Source organism: Poecilia reticulata, linkage group LG14 (assembly GCF_000633615.1).
Source record: "Poecilia reticulata strain Guanapo linkage group LG14, Guppy_female_1.0+MT, whole genome shotgun sequence".
In the NCBI taxonomy this organism is placed as follows: Eukaryota; Metazoa; Chordata; class Actinopteri; order Cyprinodontiformes; family Poeciliidae; genus Poecilia; species Poecilia reticulata.
The window spans coordinates 12,566,676-12,582,392 of NC_024344.1; the positions used below are offsets into that span (position 1 = coordinate 12,566,676).

General features: G+C 42.5%; 1 protein-coding gene across 1 annotated transcript in view; it reads left to right on the plus strand.

The window, feature by feature from the left end:
• Window positions 1-15,717, plus strand: part of LOC103475898 (roundabout homolog 1-like) — a 101,899-nt gene that overhangs the window by 80,884 nt on the left and 5,298 nt on the right. The window contains exons 7-28 of the mRNA XM_017308506.1: window positions 546-675; window positions 900-1,024; window positions 1,142-1,313; window positions 3,927-4,132; window positions 4,224-4,305; window positions 4,398-4,566; window positions 4,648-4,814; window positions 6,129-6,250; window positions 7,042-7,276; window positions 8,456-8,577; window positions 8,709-8,880; window positions 9,103-9,300; window positions 9,917-9,943; window positions 10,732-10,771; window positions 10,949-11,103; window positions 11,264-11,620; window positions 11,688-11,804; window positions 11,891-12,026; window positions 12,865-13,415; window positions 14,320-14,460; window positions 14,551-14,775; window positions 15,539-15,690. Coding sequence (XP_017163995.1) covers window positions 546-675; window positions 900-1,024; window positions 1,142-1,313; window positions 3,927-4,132; window positions 4,224-4,305; window positions 4,398-4,566; window positions 4,648-4,814; window positions 6,129-6,250; window positions 7,042-7,276; window positions 8,456-8,577; window positions 8,709-8,880; window positions 9,103-9,300; window positions 9,917-9,943; window positions 10,732-10,771; window positions 10,949-11,103; window positions 11,264-11,620; window positions 11,688-11,804; window positions 11,891-12,026; window positions 12,865-13,415; window positions 14,320-14,460; window positions 14,551-14,775; window positions 15,539-15,690 — 3,801 coding nt within the window. The remainder of the gene's footprint in view (window positions 1-545; window positions 676-899; window positions 1,025-1,141; window positions 1,314-3,926; window positions 4,133-4,223; window positions 4,306-4,397; window positions 4,567-4,647; window positions 4,815-6,128; window positions 6,251-7,041; window positions 7,277-8,455; window positions 8,578-8,708; window positions 8,881-9,102; window positions 9,301-9,916; window positions 9,944-10,731; window positions 10,772-10,948; window positions 11,104-11,263; window positions 11,621-11,687; window positions 11,805-11,890; window positions 12,027-12,864; window positions 13,416-14,319; window positions 14,461-14,550; window positions 14,776-15,538; window positions 15,691-15,717) is intronic.

Sequence of the window (15,717 nt, forward strand, 5' to 3'; positions counted from 1 at the left end):
GAAAAGAAAATCATATACTGCGCTTTGCAAAAATGATTTTGTACCCCTTGAACGTTTTCACATTTTCTCACAGTACAACCACAATCGTTAATGTGTTCTCTTTTATTTTTAAGTTGTCCTTTCTTTATTTTTTTTACAATTCAAAGACTGAAAAGTGTGGCACTGAAAAGTGTGTAGAGAAAATTACATCATGTGTAATTTTCTCTACACATGATGATGTCTACAATGTGAAGCTTTCCATCAAATCTCACTGACCAGACCTAAAAYTTTATCAAACATTTTCCTTCACACTTCATACTACCTTAAGTTTGTCTATCATACAAAACTTAGAATACATTGGATACAGAGACATTGAATATGCTCACATTTTGTCACGTCACGACCACAGACCCTGCAGGGTGCATACTCTTACAAGAGACTACATGGTGGAACATTCATCAGAAATAGTTTAAACCATGATGTAGTTGAGAAAAAGTGAGAGATGCRAAGGATGACAGTAAAAGGCAGGTGTGAAAAGAATGAGAAGATGCTCATAATAACTCAAGGAAAACAATAAGCTTKGGGTAGAGGGGTTATTTTGTTGTCATCCAGTGAGAAGATGTTGCTGTATGGTCAAGTTCTGCATCACTCATTCCACTGTTCTTTTGTTTCTTCCTTCTCTTCTAGTCGACACGGGTAAGTTGTCTTCCATCCCTCATCCACCATCAGACAGCAACAGGAAATCATGAACCTGTGTCAGTGTTATTCCATCCACTATTACAGTATGTAATGCATAATATGTGTGGGTAAAAAAATTWAAAAAAGAGCATTTTATATGCACGCAGGGATGCTCTAAAAACACCGAATGATCAAAAAATGTGTTAGGCCGCCAATTAATTAGAGCTTCCCCTCTTCCGCAGTGCCCCCCGCCTTCGCCGTTCGCCCCAGGAACCAGGTGGTGTCGGTGGGCAGGACGGTCACCTTCCAGTGCGAAGCCACGGGCAACCCGCAGCCGGCCATTTTCTGGCAGAGGGAGGGCAGCGAGGTGAGACTGACCTAACCCCCCACCCCTCTTGTTCTGCCATCCCACTAAATCACTGCTCGGTGTAAATAAAGATAACGAGGGGGGGGCTTCTAACTGCGATTTGCCTCTCTTCTCCAGAGTCTTCTGTTCTCCTACCAGCCGCCACAGCCCTTCAGCCGTCTGTCTGTCTCCCAAATGGGCAGCTTAACCATTACGGACGTTCAGCGCTCTGACGCGGGCTTCTACATCTGCCAGGCTCTCAACATAGCTGGCAGTGTCATTACTAAAGCTCTGCTAGAAGTTACAGATGGTGAGTAACGGAGAAAGAGGCCAAATGAGACGACTTGCGCTTCGGTCTGCTGATTCTTGATTCGCAGCTCCTTTTTTCTTTTTTTTTTCTCCCTAATAACGTTGGCAAAAAATCGATTGACACGGTTTTGGAAAAGAAGGTGTGTGTTTTAAACTTTGGGTTTTACTTATCAGAGCTTATATCGCCTTGTTCTAGCACTATTTAAATTTTACCTCAAAGCACTACGGCGAATATAGATTTCTGCATTACTTGTCAACTACAAAGCATGCAGACCCCTCAGGTCTTCAGAGATCTGCTTACTCAGTGTTTCCTGGACTAGAACTTATCAGTGTGATGCATTGTTTTCTTATTTATTTATTTATTTATTTATTTATTTATTTATTTATTTAGTCTTTCTTTCAATGGTCAGTAAAGCAGTTTGGATTGCCCTMCTCCTGGTGCTATACGTAGATAAACATGCCTGGCTTTACATCAAGTGTACAAAACTCTTATTATTTAAAAAGCAAAACATGATTCCAAGACTTCTGGAACAATGCCCATTGGTCAAATAAAGCTGAATCMGATGTCCTATGCACAGCTTGTTTTGGTGGAAACTGAACATGGCAGCAAATCTACAAGAATGGTTGGAGAAAAAAAAAAACTCCAAAAAAACTTAAGGTAACGCAACGGCCCAGACGAAATCCAGATCACCACCCAGTTAAAACGGATCCGCATTTAAGCAAGAGCAAACAACGTTTAATAAACAGCKGGATTGTAGAATCCTTTGTGTATTATTCTACACTTCAAGTTTGAATTCAACTCAAGAAGCTCGAGACCAAATTATTTACATGAAGTCCTGGTAGGTGAAACCCTAGAAGTGAGGGTCAGAGTACTTTCCTCCAAACTGATGTAAGATCCCTTTGAACATTTACTGACTTTGTTTGTCTTTGTTCCACATTAGACGTTTGTGAATGAAGGCTGGTGATTTTGACATATGATGCCATTTATAGGTGGTRTGTAAAAAGAGCTCGGAGGGGGACTCTAATCCAAATCCAACACGATGAAATATCTGTGTTAATTGCTTTCGAAAAACCAATTTATCTGTGCTTGGAGGCTCACACCCCTAATTACACACCTGTGTGAGCACCCCTACATGTAACTTGGTGAAATGTACGTGCATTATATTTATGGGAGATAATTGCTTCAGGTTTCAACAGACAGTAAATGGATCTACTTGMGGAGTTATTAAGTGCAGGGCTYGCAGTCACAGACGTTTTTTACGCGCGGCAGGTGTGCGGCGTTCTTACAAAGGGGGATGATGGCCGACTTTTTTTTTTTTTTTTTGTCGTAGTTCTGCTCCCTGACTTGTACTTCTCTCGCCTAAATTCCCTCCATCCGAACACATTCCTTTCATCTCCAACTGGAGAGGTGCATTTGTATGGTAATAACGGGCTCACATTACCCCGGGCGCTTTTCAAAGCATCTTTCCATCACCTTTTTCTTTTTTTTGGTGGGGGGGGTGGTTGGGGCAGGAGGAGGAACAGGAGTGTTTTTTATTTTTTTATTTATTTAGCTGTCTTAAACCTTCACCCCCACCCACAGGTTTTTTTTTTTTTTAATGTGTGTGAGAGAGGGAGCTCTGTTATCTAAGTGGAACTGTTATTAGTTGGGCTTTGCTGTCATGATTGGATCCGGCTCCAGCAGTACCTTCTACCCAATGAATGATTAGTTGCCCTCCGCTGGAGGGGAAAAGTTGATTTCTTTCTCCTCGAAACCCTGCACATCCACCTAAGCCTATTGTTCTCCTGCTTTACCAATTTTCCTCCCAATATCTTTCACATCTTATCTCTTTCTGCCTCCTCTCCACTGCATTTTATTTTCCCTCGTCTCATCTTTCTTACTTTTATAGCTTTCTGTTTATAACTTTGACCTTTTTTTGAGCATCAGCTCAATTTCTAATGACCTGCACTTTAGTTTTTTTTTGTTTTTTTTTTTTACCTCTTTAGGTCTTTTGTTTTAAAAGTGAACAGAGGGAGACGAGAATGTAGGAGAAAAAGAGCAGACGATAAAAATGTTGATGTTTAATATCTTAACCATGACCTTCTGTACTTATTTTTCTATTTAAACAAATCAAAGTCTTGTTAAAGACTAGCAGTTAGCAGTCTCTGTGTTATCCCTTTTCTCTTTCCCTATGTGGTCAAAGAGTGATTGTTGAACACCGTTAGTGCGAATTGTGTTCTTTTCGGTGAACAGACTCGTTCCCTTGAACTAAAGTACTTCATGTAGCATTGGCATTTAAATATTCAGCATCATTTTCCATACTTTTGTTATCCTGTTGAAGAGGTTTGGTGAAGCTCTTCTTGTCTCTCTAACCCAACAAATTCAAATATGCAAATTTCTGATCCATTGTTTGGTTACAAATGAATGTATTGCTGTCTCAAAACCAAAGTTGAAATAAACAACTTAGCAGTTATTTGTTTTCATGAGGTCTACTTATGTCCTTCTCCATTTATTTTTCTAAAGAGAATAAGATACATAGTTCTAGTCAGATGCTGTGTTTAATGTACAATGTGAGAAATATTCTCATCGAGTCATTTTTTTTTCCACCTTTTCCATTTTTTTGTTTTCTCACAGCTGGATCAGAGCACCCCCCTCCCGTCATCCGGCAGGGTCCCGTCAATCAGACGGTTCCCGTTGACAGCACGGTCGTACTGGGTTGCCAAACTGTTGGCGCTCCGCCTCCCACTGTCCACTGGAAGAAGGACGGCACAGTGGTCTCTCCGGTGGATTCTCGGATGTCCCTAACAGAAACGGGGTCACTGAAGATCCACTATGCAAAGGTAAGGCCTAAAGTACAACAGCAATTGCGAAGACCAGGCTTGTCGCCACGTCAACCGGTTAACCTGCGCACCCGAATCTTTTTCTCGTCAGCTGGGCGATTCAGGGTTCTTCACATGTGTTGCTTCTAGTCCGAGTGGAGAGGCTTCCTGGACCGCATATCTGCAAGTGGAAGGTGTTTTATTCATACGCAGGGATTTTATTCTTCCTCCTGAGGATTACTGTAAAGGTCACATTTTAGTAAATTTGTTGCGCTCTCTGTGGCAGAGTTTGGCGTTGTTGTCCAGTCTGGTCATCCCAAAGACTCCCACCTGATTCCTGGTGCTCCGTCTAAACCTGAAGTTTCTAATGTTAGCCGGATGTCTGTCACGCTGTCATGGAAATCCAGCCCTAATCCTGGCGTAGYGCCCACATCCTACTTAATAGAAGCATTCAGGTTAGATATATTTGTGCTCTTTTTGAATYCACGCCATTTTTTGTTGTGTATCTGATTTGATTTCTCCTCGTCTTTCCACAGCTATACGTTAGGAAACAGATGGGTGACCTTAGCAGAGCATGTGAAGACTGAGTCCCATGTTCTGACTAATCTGAAACCTGGAGCTGTTTATCTCTTCATGGTCAGAGCCAGTAATATTTATGGCCTTAGTGATCCCAGTCCAATCTCTGACTCAGTCAGAACTCAAGGTAAGTGTAAGGCCTTAATTTTCACTTCAATTCTAGCAAACGCCTTAAACTTCACAGAAACATTTCATTTCAGATACTCACTTGATATTAGCGGGCCCCGCAAAAGTATAAAATTTCTTTAAACTTTTTATTTTTATAACCGCAAAGTTTGATGTGTTTGATTTTTTTGACATCAGACCAACACAGAGTAGCGCAAAGTTGTGAAGTGRCAGTAAAATCATACATCATTTTCAAAGCTTTTTACAAATAAAAATATAAAAATGGTGTTCTGAATTCAAACCCCTTTGTTCTGATAMCCCTAAATAAAATCTGGTGCAACCAACTGCATATTTAACTTGTAAAATTTGCAATGGTTTAAAGCCCTCTTATATACTGGCGACCGGTCCAGGTTGTACTCCGCCTCTCTAGTCGAAGTCCAGACCTCTGTGGCATGACTTGAACCACACGAACAAATCACTAAACACAACCGCAAATCTGAAAGCACAACAGTAATTAAGCACAATTACAAATTAAAAGAACACAGCTACAAAATAGGACAACACAACAGTAACCAAGTTTAATTAAAATTAAGAAAACGCAACGGCAACAAATTAACAAATCGAAAGCGGYAAGTCTCAGTGGGAAAGCTAACACGACACCACTTTTCATTTTGGAGCCGGAAATGACTTTGTTGTTTGCTCCGTCTTTGTTTAGATAGACAGGCAGACATTCACAGCGCTATGTATCCCCCAAACTGTGTAAAAGAACAAAGCCTAGCTTCTTAGCATGTCCCAACTCAAAATACCATTGGTTAGCGGTTGCTGCTACTTCTTCTTCTTTTCTATTATGGTGGATCGCAAACAAACTCAAGGCGCATACCGCCACCTACTGTACACAAGTGTGTAACAGCATTAACTCACGTCTATTAAATTCTGTTAATTTTGTKTCAAAAAGATAATTAAGTAGTGCTTTTAGATGTTGGTGTGATTTTGAATATGTTGTGTTTTTAAATTTGTACTTGTTTTTAATGATTTTGTGGACGTGGTTTGCACTTCAGGGCCACCGTAGGAAAAGTGCTGCATACAAACGATTTCCATCGAGCCTGACTGATCTTGAACTKCCCTGCAAAGATAGCAGCGATATAACCCYGAAAAACATTCTGCTTTTMAGATTTTTATTTGTGAAAAGTTCTGAAAACCCATCTAAAATTYTCTTTCCAATTTTTTATATATTTTTATATTTATGTATTGGTCTTTCCCATAAAATSCCACACTTCCGCTGGACAACATGAGAAAATGTTCAGTGTTTAACATTTTTYCTTTGCTCCACACACAGACAGCTCCTCCACCATGCAGGGRGTGGACCACCGTCACATCCAGAGAGAACTGGGAGATGTTGTGATCCACCTACACACACCGACAGTCCTGTCGTCTTCAGCTGTCCGGGTGCACTGGATGGTGAGTTCATCATGTTGGCCGTACTGCAGATAGCTGCCCTCACAGCTCCCAGAATTAAGACGAATGAGACAAAAAGTCAAGCACGAACACACGTCTTTTGTTTTTAGGTTAATTGCCAGCCTCGGAAAATAAGAGTTGCTGATAGATTAGCGACCGCACWTTCATCAGATATGAGACTAAGTTGTAGTTAGTGTCAGCAGCGTTGTCCACTGTGTTGAAAGAAAATATACTCTGTTATACATTATGTGCTGCTAAGATGGTAGAGAGWTGGTTTAGTGCRGCAACAAATGAATTGGTCTTTGTTACCCATTGAGTTTAGCTTCATACAGATACAACTATGCCAGCAGCAGTTTTCTGTGTGGGTGTCTGCTCAGAAATTCCTTCAGGCGCCCTTTGCCAAAAATCATGCGGTTTAAACGGAAAGTGCTTAGTTGTGTTTTTGCTTGTTTTTCTCAAACCATGCTGAGTGGAAACTATTAATGACCTCAGATTGTGGTTTTGCACAGAGAATTCACATTTCATCTGTGCAAGTTAATAGGAGAAGSAGGGTTAGTAAGCTTTAATACATCCTTCCTACGGGATGTTTAACGCARACCAAGACTTGCACTGGTTTTGCATTTAAAGGGTCGTGTGATCGCAGATGTTGCACTTATTATACGATGCACTTATTAATTTATATGTTTATAAGGATGTGTGAATTTTATTGTTTGAGCTATCACTCTTGAGTCTGTTCATGTGCCTTGMAATTGCCTCTYKGGGGTAAATAACTACTTGAATTGAATGGTTCCTAGGTGGAACAGCAGTCCCCTTACATCCAGGGCTACAAGGTGCTTTACAGGGTATCCGCGGAGCATGGGCAGCCGGAATCGCAGTGGGCTGTTCTGGAATTGCGTGCCCTGCCGGAGGACGGGGTGGTGATCAGTCAGCTAAAGAAGGGATGCATCTACGAGTTCAAAGTGCGACCTTTCTTTGATGAGTTCCAAGGAGCTGACAGTGAGGTGAAGGTTGTCAGGACATTGGAAGAAGGTAATTTTTTTTTCTTCTTTTTTTTTTTTGAACAGTTTCTTTAAATATAGGTGAGAAAGTCCAGCTGGAGCTACAGAGCCTTGCAAAGTACTCATACGTCCTGAATTTTCTCACACATTGCAGCTACAAAACTTCAACGTTCTTCAGATTTTATGAGACAGACGAACACAGGGTTACRTAAAATGGCGAAGCAGAAGGAAAACGAAAATCTCAAAAGTGCGTTAAAAGAAAGTACTTTGTAGAAGTGCATTTTGCTGTAATTACATCCCTCTTCCATTGTATGTTGCTAACAACCTTGGATGTCTAAAGGCTGACAATTTTTGCCCATGGTTCTTTCAATACCCAGTGGAAGTGGATGGAGAGCGTCTGTAGACAGAAGTTTTCCAACCTTGTTTTGATGCAAACTATTCCATAGTACCTCTGCCCGTGTGTCTCCAGCCTATTGTCCCTTCTACAGGTCTTATGAGAAACTGCAGACTGGATTTTGTCTGATATTATTTCAACAAYGGCTCTCTTCTTGTCACTTTTCCGTAAAGACCTGATATTGAGAGAAAGGAAAAGTGTCAAAGGGAACATATGTTCTTACCTTCTTCCAGACCTGCCATTGGCCTTCTGRCCGTTTCTTTGATAAATCCTTTAAGTTGAGGTGACTGGTTGTGTTTCGGTAGGTTTACAGTAGTGCCACACTCTTTCCRTTTTTCAGAAGATGGATTTAACATTAGCCTGTGCTGCTAAGATAGCAGCACAAGGTATCATCTAACTCTGTGCTACTAACTCTTCTTTATACTTCTCTACTGCTTGATGTCCAGTTTGTTAATTAGTCTCAGTTTTGCCATTTGTTCACAATTAAATCACATATTGGTGGGTTATATTTACTTAGTAGGTTTTGGTTGTGATTACGGTTACCTTAAAGTTTATTTATCAGAAGTTGTGTACACATTTAGATTATTTGTACGATGATCGTAACAAATATTATCACAGTTTCTAGTTGTAATGTGACAAACTGTGATTAAGTTCAATGTGTATGAACACTACTGCAAGGCTCAGTAAGTATTTGTGTTATTAAAAACAAATCCTGTGGCAACAGAGAAACGATGCATTGCTTTATTCAGCRCAAAACCATATCAGGTAAGTCTTCCTTCATGTGCCTGTTGCCAAGTGTGTGTATTCCTGTTTTAGCCCCRAGAAGAGCTCCCCARGGTRTTACAGTMACGAAGAGCGATGCCAATGGGACTGCTATCCTTGTTTCCTGGAAGCCACCTCCAGAGGGGGGAGAGGAMGGAATCATTCAGGAATACAAGGTCTAAAAATACCACAGCTCAATTCTGTTCTGGTTCTTTTTTTTWWAATTATTATTATTATTTTGTCTCACTGTGTTGTTGAGTGCGTCCCTGTGGCAAACATYGTCATCTTGTCACTGCGTTTTCCACAGATCTGGTGCCTGGGTAACGAGAGCCGCTACCACGTGAATCAGTCGGTGGATGGGTCAACYTTCTCTGTGCTCATTCCCAGTCTGGCTCCAGGAATTCGCTACAGCGTAGAAGTTGCAGCGAGCAACGGTGCCGGGCCGGGAGTCAAGAGCRATGTGGCGTTCTTTCAATTAGGTAATTGTTCCCTCTGAACGGGACAGCAGACTGCTGGGTGGCGTTTAGTTTGACGTTTCTGTTCCTCTCGTTCGTTTTTTTTTTTTTTTTATTTATATATATAAAATCCACTTGGTTGTCAATAACTTCTGGATAGCTTTCACATTTTTATTTTTATTTTTGATGTACACAGCTTTTCAYGTTCTCACGTTCAAGCCTGTTCTCCTGCTTTTTATCGGTCAGATTCTGCCGGCCAGATGATGGACATCAGTGACAAAAGAGGCACCTTGTCCCAGATCTCAGAGGTGGTGAAGCAGCCGGCTTTTATCGCAGGCATTGGCGCCACCTGCTGGCTCATCCTCATGATTTTCAGCGTGTGGCTGTACCGTCATCGCAAGAAGAGGAGTGGCCTCAACAGCACATACACCGGCATCCGGAAGGGTGTGTTCCYGTGTCCCCTTCACCGTTTTAGCTTATGAAATAATTTGCAGAGACTCAGGATATTAAATTACATTACCATTTGGAGAGCCTGTATTGAATAATAATATAATTAGGGTGCCCATCAAACACTGACGTTTTGCCACCACACAACACACAAGTCATCATTGCAATTATATTAAGGGAAATCTTCCTGGTGATAAGCAAGTAAAGATCAAAGGGGGGAAATGGTCTCTGGTCTAATCATCCTTTGACATATTTGCATTCTAGGCTGTGTGGACATTCGGTGGCCTTTAATCGCATATTTGTGGAGCGCCATTTTGTCAGTGCACCACAGTGTTTAGAGGTAAAGAGCTTGTCAAGCTGCCAAGYTTAAATCTGCCACAGTGTTTCAGCTGTCTGTCAGGCTGCCCCCTTCATTAACCTTCACCTGGAAACTCAAATAGAAAAAACAAGCAGCATTTGCATATGAGGCTCATAGCTTATATTTAAAAGGCGCACGTCAAATGATGTGTCCAGAGCACTCAGCAGTCTATATCTTTAATAAAAGAGTAGGTTTTTTATTATTATTATTTTATGGTTTTACTAATTTTATTTCCTTGCTTATTTTTCTCCACAGTCCCATCTTTTACGTTTACACCTACAGGTATGTACTTTATAGCCTGATTAATATTTTTTTAAATCCTGTTCATTCTAAAGATGCACTGATTTGGAATTTTACGACAAACTTCCAATACCGATTTCGGGTGGCAACCCGTTGATGCCAGTTTTAGCCTAATCTGATTTCTGTTTAGGAATAGGAAATAAAAATGTTTTCTTTTTTGTACTTTCTGGGTAAACTGATAACATCAGTTTTCACACAAGTATTATTGTCACCTGGTAGTGCCATATGTAGTGCTTTTACTGACCAAAAAGTGATCCGAATTTTAATTTCTGATCCCCAAATAACCAGTCTGAACCAGATGAKTTAAAAAAAACAAACAAAAAGAAAACGGCTCATGCAGCCAATAGGATCTTTTAGAAATTCTGAGTTAAAGCTTTAAARTTGAAACTGATGAAAACTGATTTCTGGTTTATGTCTGTTTTCTCTAAATAAAATGAATAGAGGAAATCAGAATTATAAGGAACTCATTTTACGCAAGGAATAACAGTAGATTGTCTAGTCATWACCTGGTCTATCAGCACAATAATACTGGTTATCCTGACTAAATTACTGTACCGAAATGAGTAAATGCAATGAAAATAAGCTAAACACAAATCTATTAAAGAAAAGAAAGCGTGTATTGAAGTGTGCAGACTTGACTTCACATTTTTTTCCCACTTGTCTTTACCTGCCTTTCATGGCTGTCTTCACTGTTGGCACTTTCTCTTTTATTTTTATCAAGGTTGAACGTGTGTTTTTTTTTTTTTTTTTCTTTGCTTTTGTCTTCTCAGTGGCATATCAAAGAGGAGACACTGTGTGCGGAGCTGGCAGGTGACTGATATTTTTGTCCCATTGTTGTTACACGAGGAAATGCCAGTTACCCTGCAGGACCAGTAGGGGGAGATGTCTTCCCACGCTTAAAGTCGTCTCAGCCGCTYGCTCCGTTCTTCTGTACAAACAATATCATTGGGTTTTAGATTGACAGCGCTGTGATCCTCCTTGTTGCAGGCCTGTCCCTCTCAGCATGGGCGAGCCTCTGAACCAGCTGTGGCTGCCAGACAACTGGCCAAACGCATGTGCCAATCATAAGGACTGCAGCATCAACTGCTGCAATAATGGCAACGGCACCAGTGACAGCAACATGACAACATACAGCCGACCAGGTTAGAGCAAAAAAGAAAAAAGAAAAAACACCTCATAGCTCACAGACGCTTCTGAAATACAGCCTCTATTACTAATAAAACACCAACACCTTGCAGCAATGCTTGAAGATTTATAGCCTCTATTGCTTTGTTCATGTGCTGCTTTGTTTCTCCTCCTCAGCTGACTGCATTGCCAGCTATGGAAACCACCCAGAAAACAAGCAGGGGGGACAGCTTGGTTCTGAGACCCCCATATACAGCGACGTGAATCTCTCCAGCAAGCTCACTGAGATTAAGACGTTCAACAACTCCAACTTTTGCTACACGAGCCCGGGAGGAGACTCGTCGGGCACGTACGAGCCCATACCGTATGCCACCACGCAGCTCATTCAGGCCAACATTAAAAACAAGGCCGCCGCCAGCTGTGCAGCCGAGCCCCCGGACATACCCTGCTGGAAGCAGCCGCCCAACCTGCCGCCGATACCCAAGGAGATGGCAGCGCTGATGCAACACAGCACAGCCGAACAGAGCTGTAACGGTACGTAGCAAACCAAATGTTCTTTTCTTTGTATAGATTTCAAAATTTACACAAAAGATGCTTCCAGATCTGCAGGGAAGCGAGGGCATGATCCACCCCAAGACCATGCCGTACAACCAGACCCGCGACCACAGCACAGGAGGCTCCCACCAGAGCTCCGACAGAGGCAGCAGCAGCACCTCAGGTGAGGGCATCGCCCGTCCTAACGCGCCGCGTCAATATCGACGAGAGAACCGGCCTGCGTTTATTTCCAGCGTGTCCCTTTCTCAGGGAGCCAAAATCMAAGGAAAGGAATGCGGGCCCAGAAGATTCCCAAACACAACGCGGTGAACTGGGGGGACGCCGTGTCCGATCCTCATCCRAACGCCTGGGACTGCGACGAGTACAGTCTACCCATGGAGAGGAGGTACGGAACAAAGCAAAAGACGCAGCGCGTCTAAAGAAGGGATGCATCTACGCAATGCAGCAGCTTCATAGTAACTTATACAAGTCATGTTCAACAATAATTGTAACGACCTGTTGCCGCAGCAACAGCTGTAAATCTTTTGTCTGTCCTTWCCAGTTTCGTACATCTAGAAACTGACGTTTTACTCATTCTTCACTAAACATCTCCAGCTCACTTGGGTTTAAGTCTGGACTTTGATTATGCCATTCTGACACATTAATAGGCTTTGATCCACAGCATTCTGTTGTATCGCTAGCTGTCTCTAACGGGTTTTCGTTTCATTATTTYCCAATGTACCATCTTCTCTTCACCTGGCTACTCCCACTGCATGATGCTGCAACCACYGTGTGTTACTGTAGCGATAGTGAATGCAACACTCAAAGTTCTTTTGTATGAAATCTGTTTTCTTCCGCCTCACATGTTATGGGTCATTTTGATGCCCCAAAAGTTTTAGGCTAAGGCAACGATATAATAAAATGGGGTTGAAATTTTAGGAGGCATCCTTGCTCAGTTGGAGGTTACCGCCAGTGATTGCAGCCTGCTTKCTATGTTGCTGTGGCAACTGTCAAGTCTGCTTTAGCTGCCTGGTATGAGAAATACTTAGTATATTTGGAGCTATTTCTAGAAATGTGCAATACATCAGGTTATATAAAAAAAAAAGCCTAGTTTATTTCCAAATTCAATAATCACCGTGTTTTACTGTAGCGATAGTGAATGCAAGTTTTTTGACTGTTTCCGACTGTCACTACACCTCACTGGTTTAAGACYATCTTGTCTTTTCTGTAATTATTCTTACCAGCTTTGATCCAGAGGAGAGACTGGACAGCTGCCCCACTCCCCCGGTCAGAGGAGTAGCCTCATCAACTACTGAAGCGTCCTGCAGCGGCGTACCCGCCACTCCACCGCAGGGAGACCTTAGCAACGGCCTGCAGGATGGAGCCGAACACCTCACCCACACATACTGCTCTATACTGGACACAGACGGACCGGAGGAGAACGAGGAGGAGGCCGACGAGGAGACTGAGGCCGTGCTGGCGGAAGATCTCTACAGCCAATCCCAGCACCACCTGAAGCACAAGCAGCAGCCGCACCACGTCTCTCCGCACAAGCTGCTCCTGCAAGGTCTGGAGCAGACGCCGGCCTCCAGCACCGGGGATCTGGACAGATCGGTCACAGGGTCTATGGTCAACAGCTGGGGCTCAGCGTCTGAGGATAACATCTCGTCAGGCAGGTCCAGCGTCGTCAGCACCTCAGAGGGCTCTTTCTTCACAGACGGCGATTTCAACCAGGCTGTGGCCTCTTCCAGGGATATTGTAGGCCTGCGCGTGTGCAGGTACCCTGAGGTGCCAGGTGAGACATGTGTGTGATTTGTCCTTAATACACCCCCTGTTTTGTTTGTTTTTTTCCTTCACTTGTTAGTTTATAATATGAATTTATGTCTGTCCAAGYCTAGGACAGTAGGCAACATAAATGTCAAAGTAGGATCGCAGACGTCTGGAGACAAAAGCAGKCAATACCAAAACCAGTCATTTTTTTCAAATCTTCAGTTTTGAGCAATAGATCTTCAATTCTACTTCAAAAATGAAAATAAAATATCTATCTATCTACTTAAAGGGGTTAGTTATGTTACATAATGATCAGAAACCTACCTGGAGCGTTGCTTTGATTCTTTCTGCATGTTTGAGAGATCCTTCAGTCTCCCGTGGCAACCATTCACCTGTGCAAAACATGTGAGGGGGACCGAGGATGGAGCTCCTCCTCACAGCTGCTGTTTCCAAGCTTTGACATTCGACAACACCCACACTCAGCTCCTTCAGACTAGCCAGCAGCAATTAGCAAACACCCGGTGGAACTGCATGTCTGCTGAGCTCATTATACGAGCTACTTCTCAATTAAACACTGRTAAAAACATTGTTGAAACATTAATAGAGGGGCAATGTTGTGATGACTTCCTGAAGGCAGAGTGTTGGGAAGAGCAGGACGTTCTTAAAGAAACAGAGGCCCAATTCAAAGGGATTGAGTTGCAAATTTTGTCTATAATAATAATAATAGATTTTATTTCTAACACCTTTAAATTAAATTGAGATCTGAAAGGGCCCATTCACACGCTGATGATGGCGTCAGTGGATTGGAGCCACGGCTGCCCTGGGGCAATGTGGCTGGAAAGCACATAACCCCGGCCTTTTAAGAAAATGTCCAAAATTACTRTGTGCAGTTTAATCTTGTGTGTAACCAGAGTTTGTCACGACTTCAGGTTGGCGGCACCAGCGAGCAAGCAGCCCMATGTCGACGGACAGCAACATGAGTCCTGCGATAACACACAAAAGGCCCAGACGCCATAAACCAAACCAATCTGGACAACAGGACTACCAATCCAAAGATATCTTCAGCGACGGTAAAGCCACGAGAAACCATGAAATTTGCTGCTGCGTACATCTCCAGTAGCGCTAAMAGGGTCGCTCGTTTTGTTCTGCTTTTTCCCCAGACTCTTGCATGCCTCTAAATTTCACGAACCAGATGTCCCRCGACGACCATAAAGCGAGGGGGGCAACTCTGCCTCGGATGGGCTCCGGGCAGGGCCGGGCCAGACGRGGCAGCGCMGGGACTCACAGGGCCAGAGACGGAGCGACCGAGCAGAGAGAGAGTCAAGAAATGAACAAGGTTCCACATGGGCCTAAAGGAAACAACAACAACAACCGACAGCATTCAGGTACAGAAGAAGTTACACCGTTACTGAAATGTTTTTAATACTGTTCCCTCTAAACGTATTCACGCAACATAGGGTTTCCCCCAGTGTATTATAAGCCTGGTGGGCCACCAGGCTAAGCATTGCTTTTTTTTAAAGTCTTTTTAAAATGTTTGCATTTTTTAAGACTTTACAGTTCAGGTTCAGGTGTTAAATCTTCCAATCTTTCAGTAACACATGATTAGTGATATTTTCAAGTTTTTTGTCAACTTTAAACATTTTTTAACTCAAAAACACGACAGGCCACTGGGCGAATGTCTGCCCTCRCAGCCAACCACACTTTCTGAGGAAACCTTGACATATATATTCTGTCAAAGTTGTTCACATTTTTCAGTGTGTTGTTCAATAATTATTCAGAATGTGGTAGAAAAACACAAAAAAGTGCAAAACTGTGAGGTGGAGAGAGGGAAAAAAAAGGGTTTATATTTCCCCTTTTTACATTTTACMAGTAAAAATTTAAAAAGTGTAGCATGAAAATTGCAGTCTGCCCCCTTTACTTTGATACCCCAAGATACAATCGATTGTAACCAACTGCCTTAAGAGGTCCCCTAATAAGTAAACGGAGTTCACCTTTGTGTGATTGTCGTTTATTCCATATATCTGGCCTTTATGGAAGAGAGGAAAGAAAAAAAGCCCTGTGAAGCATCTCAAAGTCGATGAGTCATATGCAGACATTCGATTGTTTTAATTTCCCACCTGCTTGTTTGTTTTTATGCCCCTTCTTCAGAATTTGTGGACGTGCTTTTGTACAGTCGTCCATCTTTCCCRTCAGGCCAGCCTCAGAGGGAGTCRGGCTGCAATCCATCAAACTTTCAGTCATGTGGAGGCTCAAGGTCCAAACAGGGAGAGCAGGTCATCCTCACAGAACAGGTGGAAGAGGTAAATATGAACAAGGCTGTTTTCCAC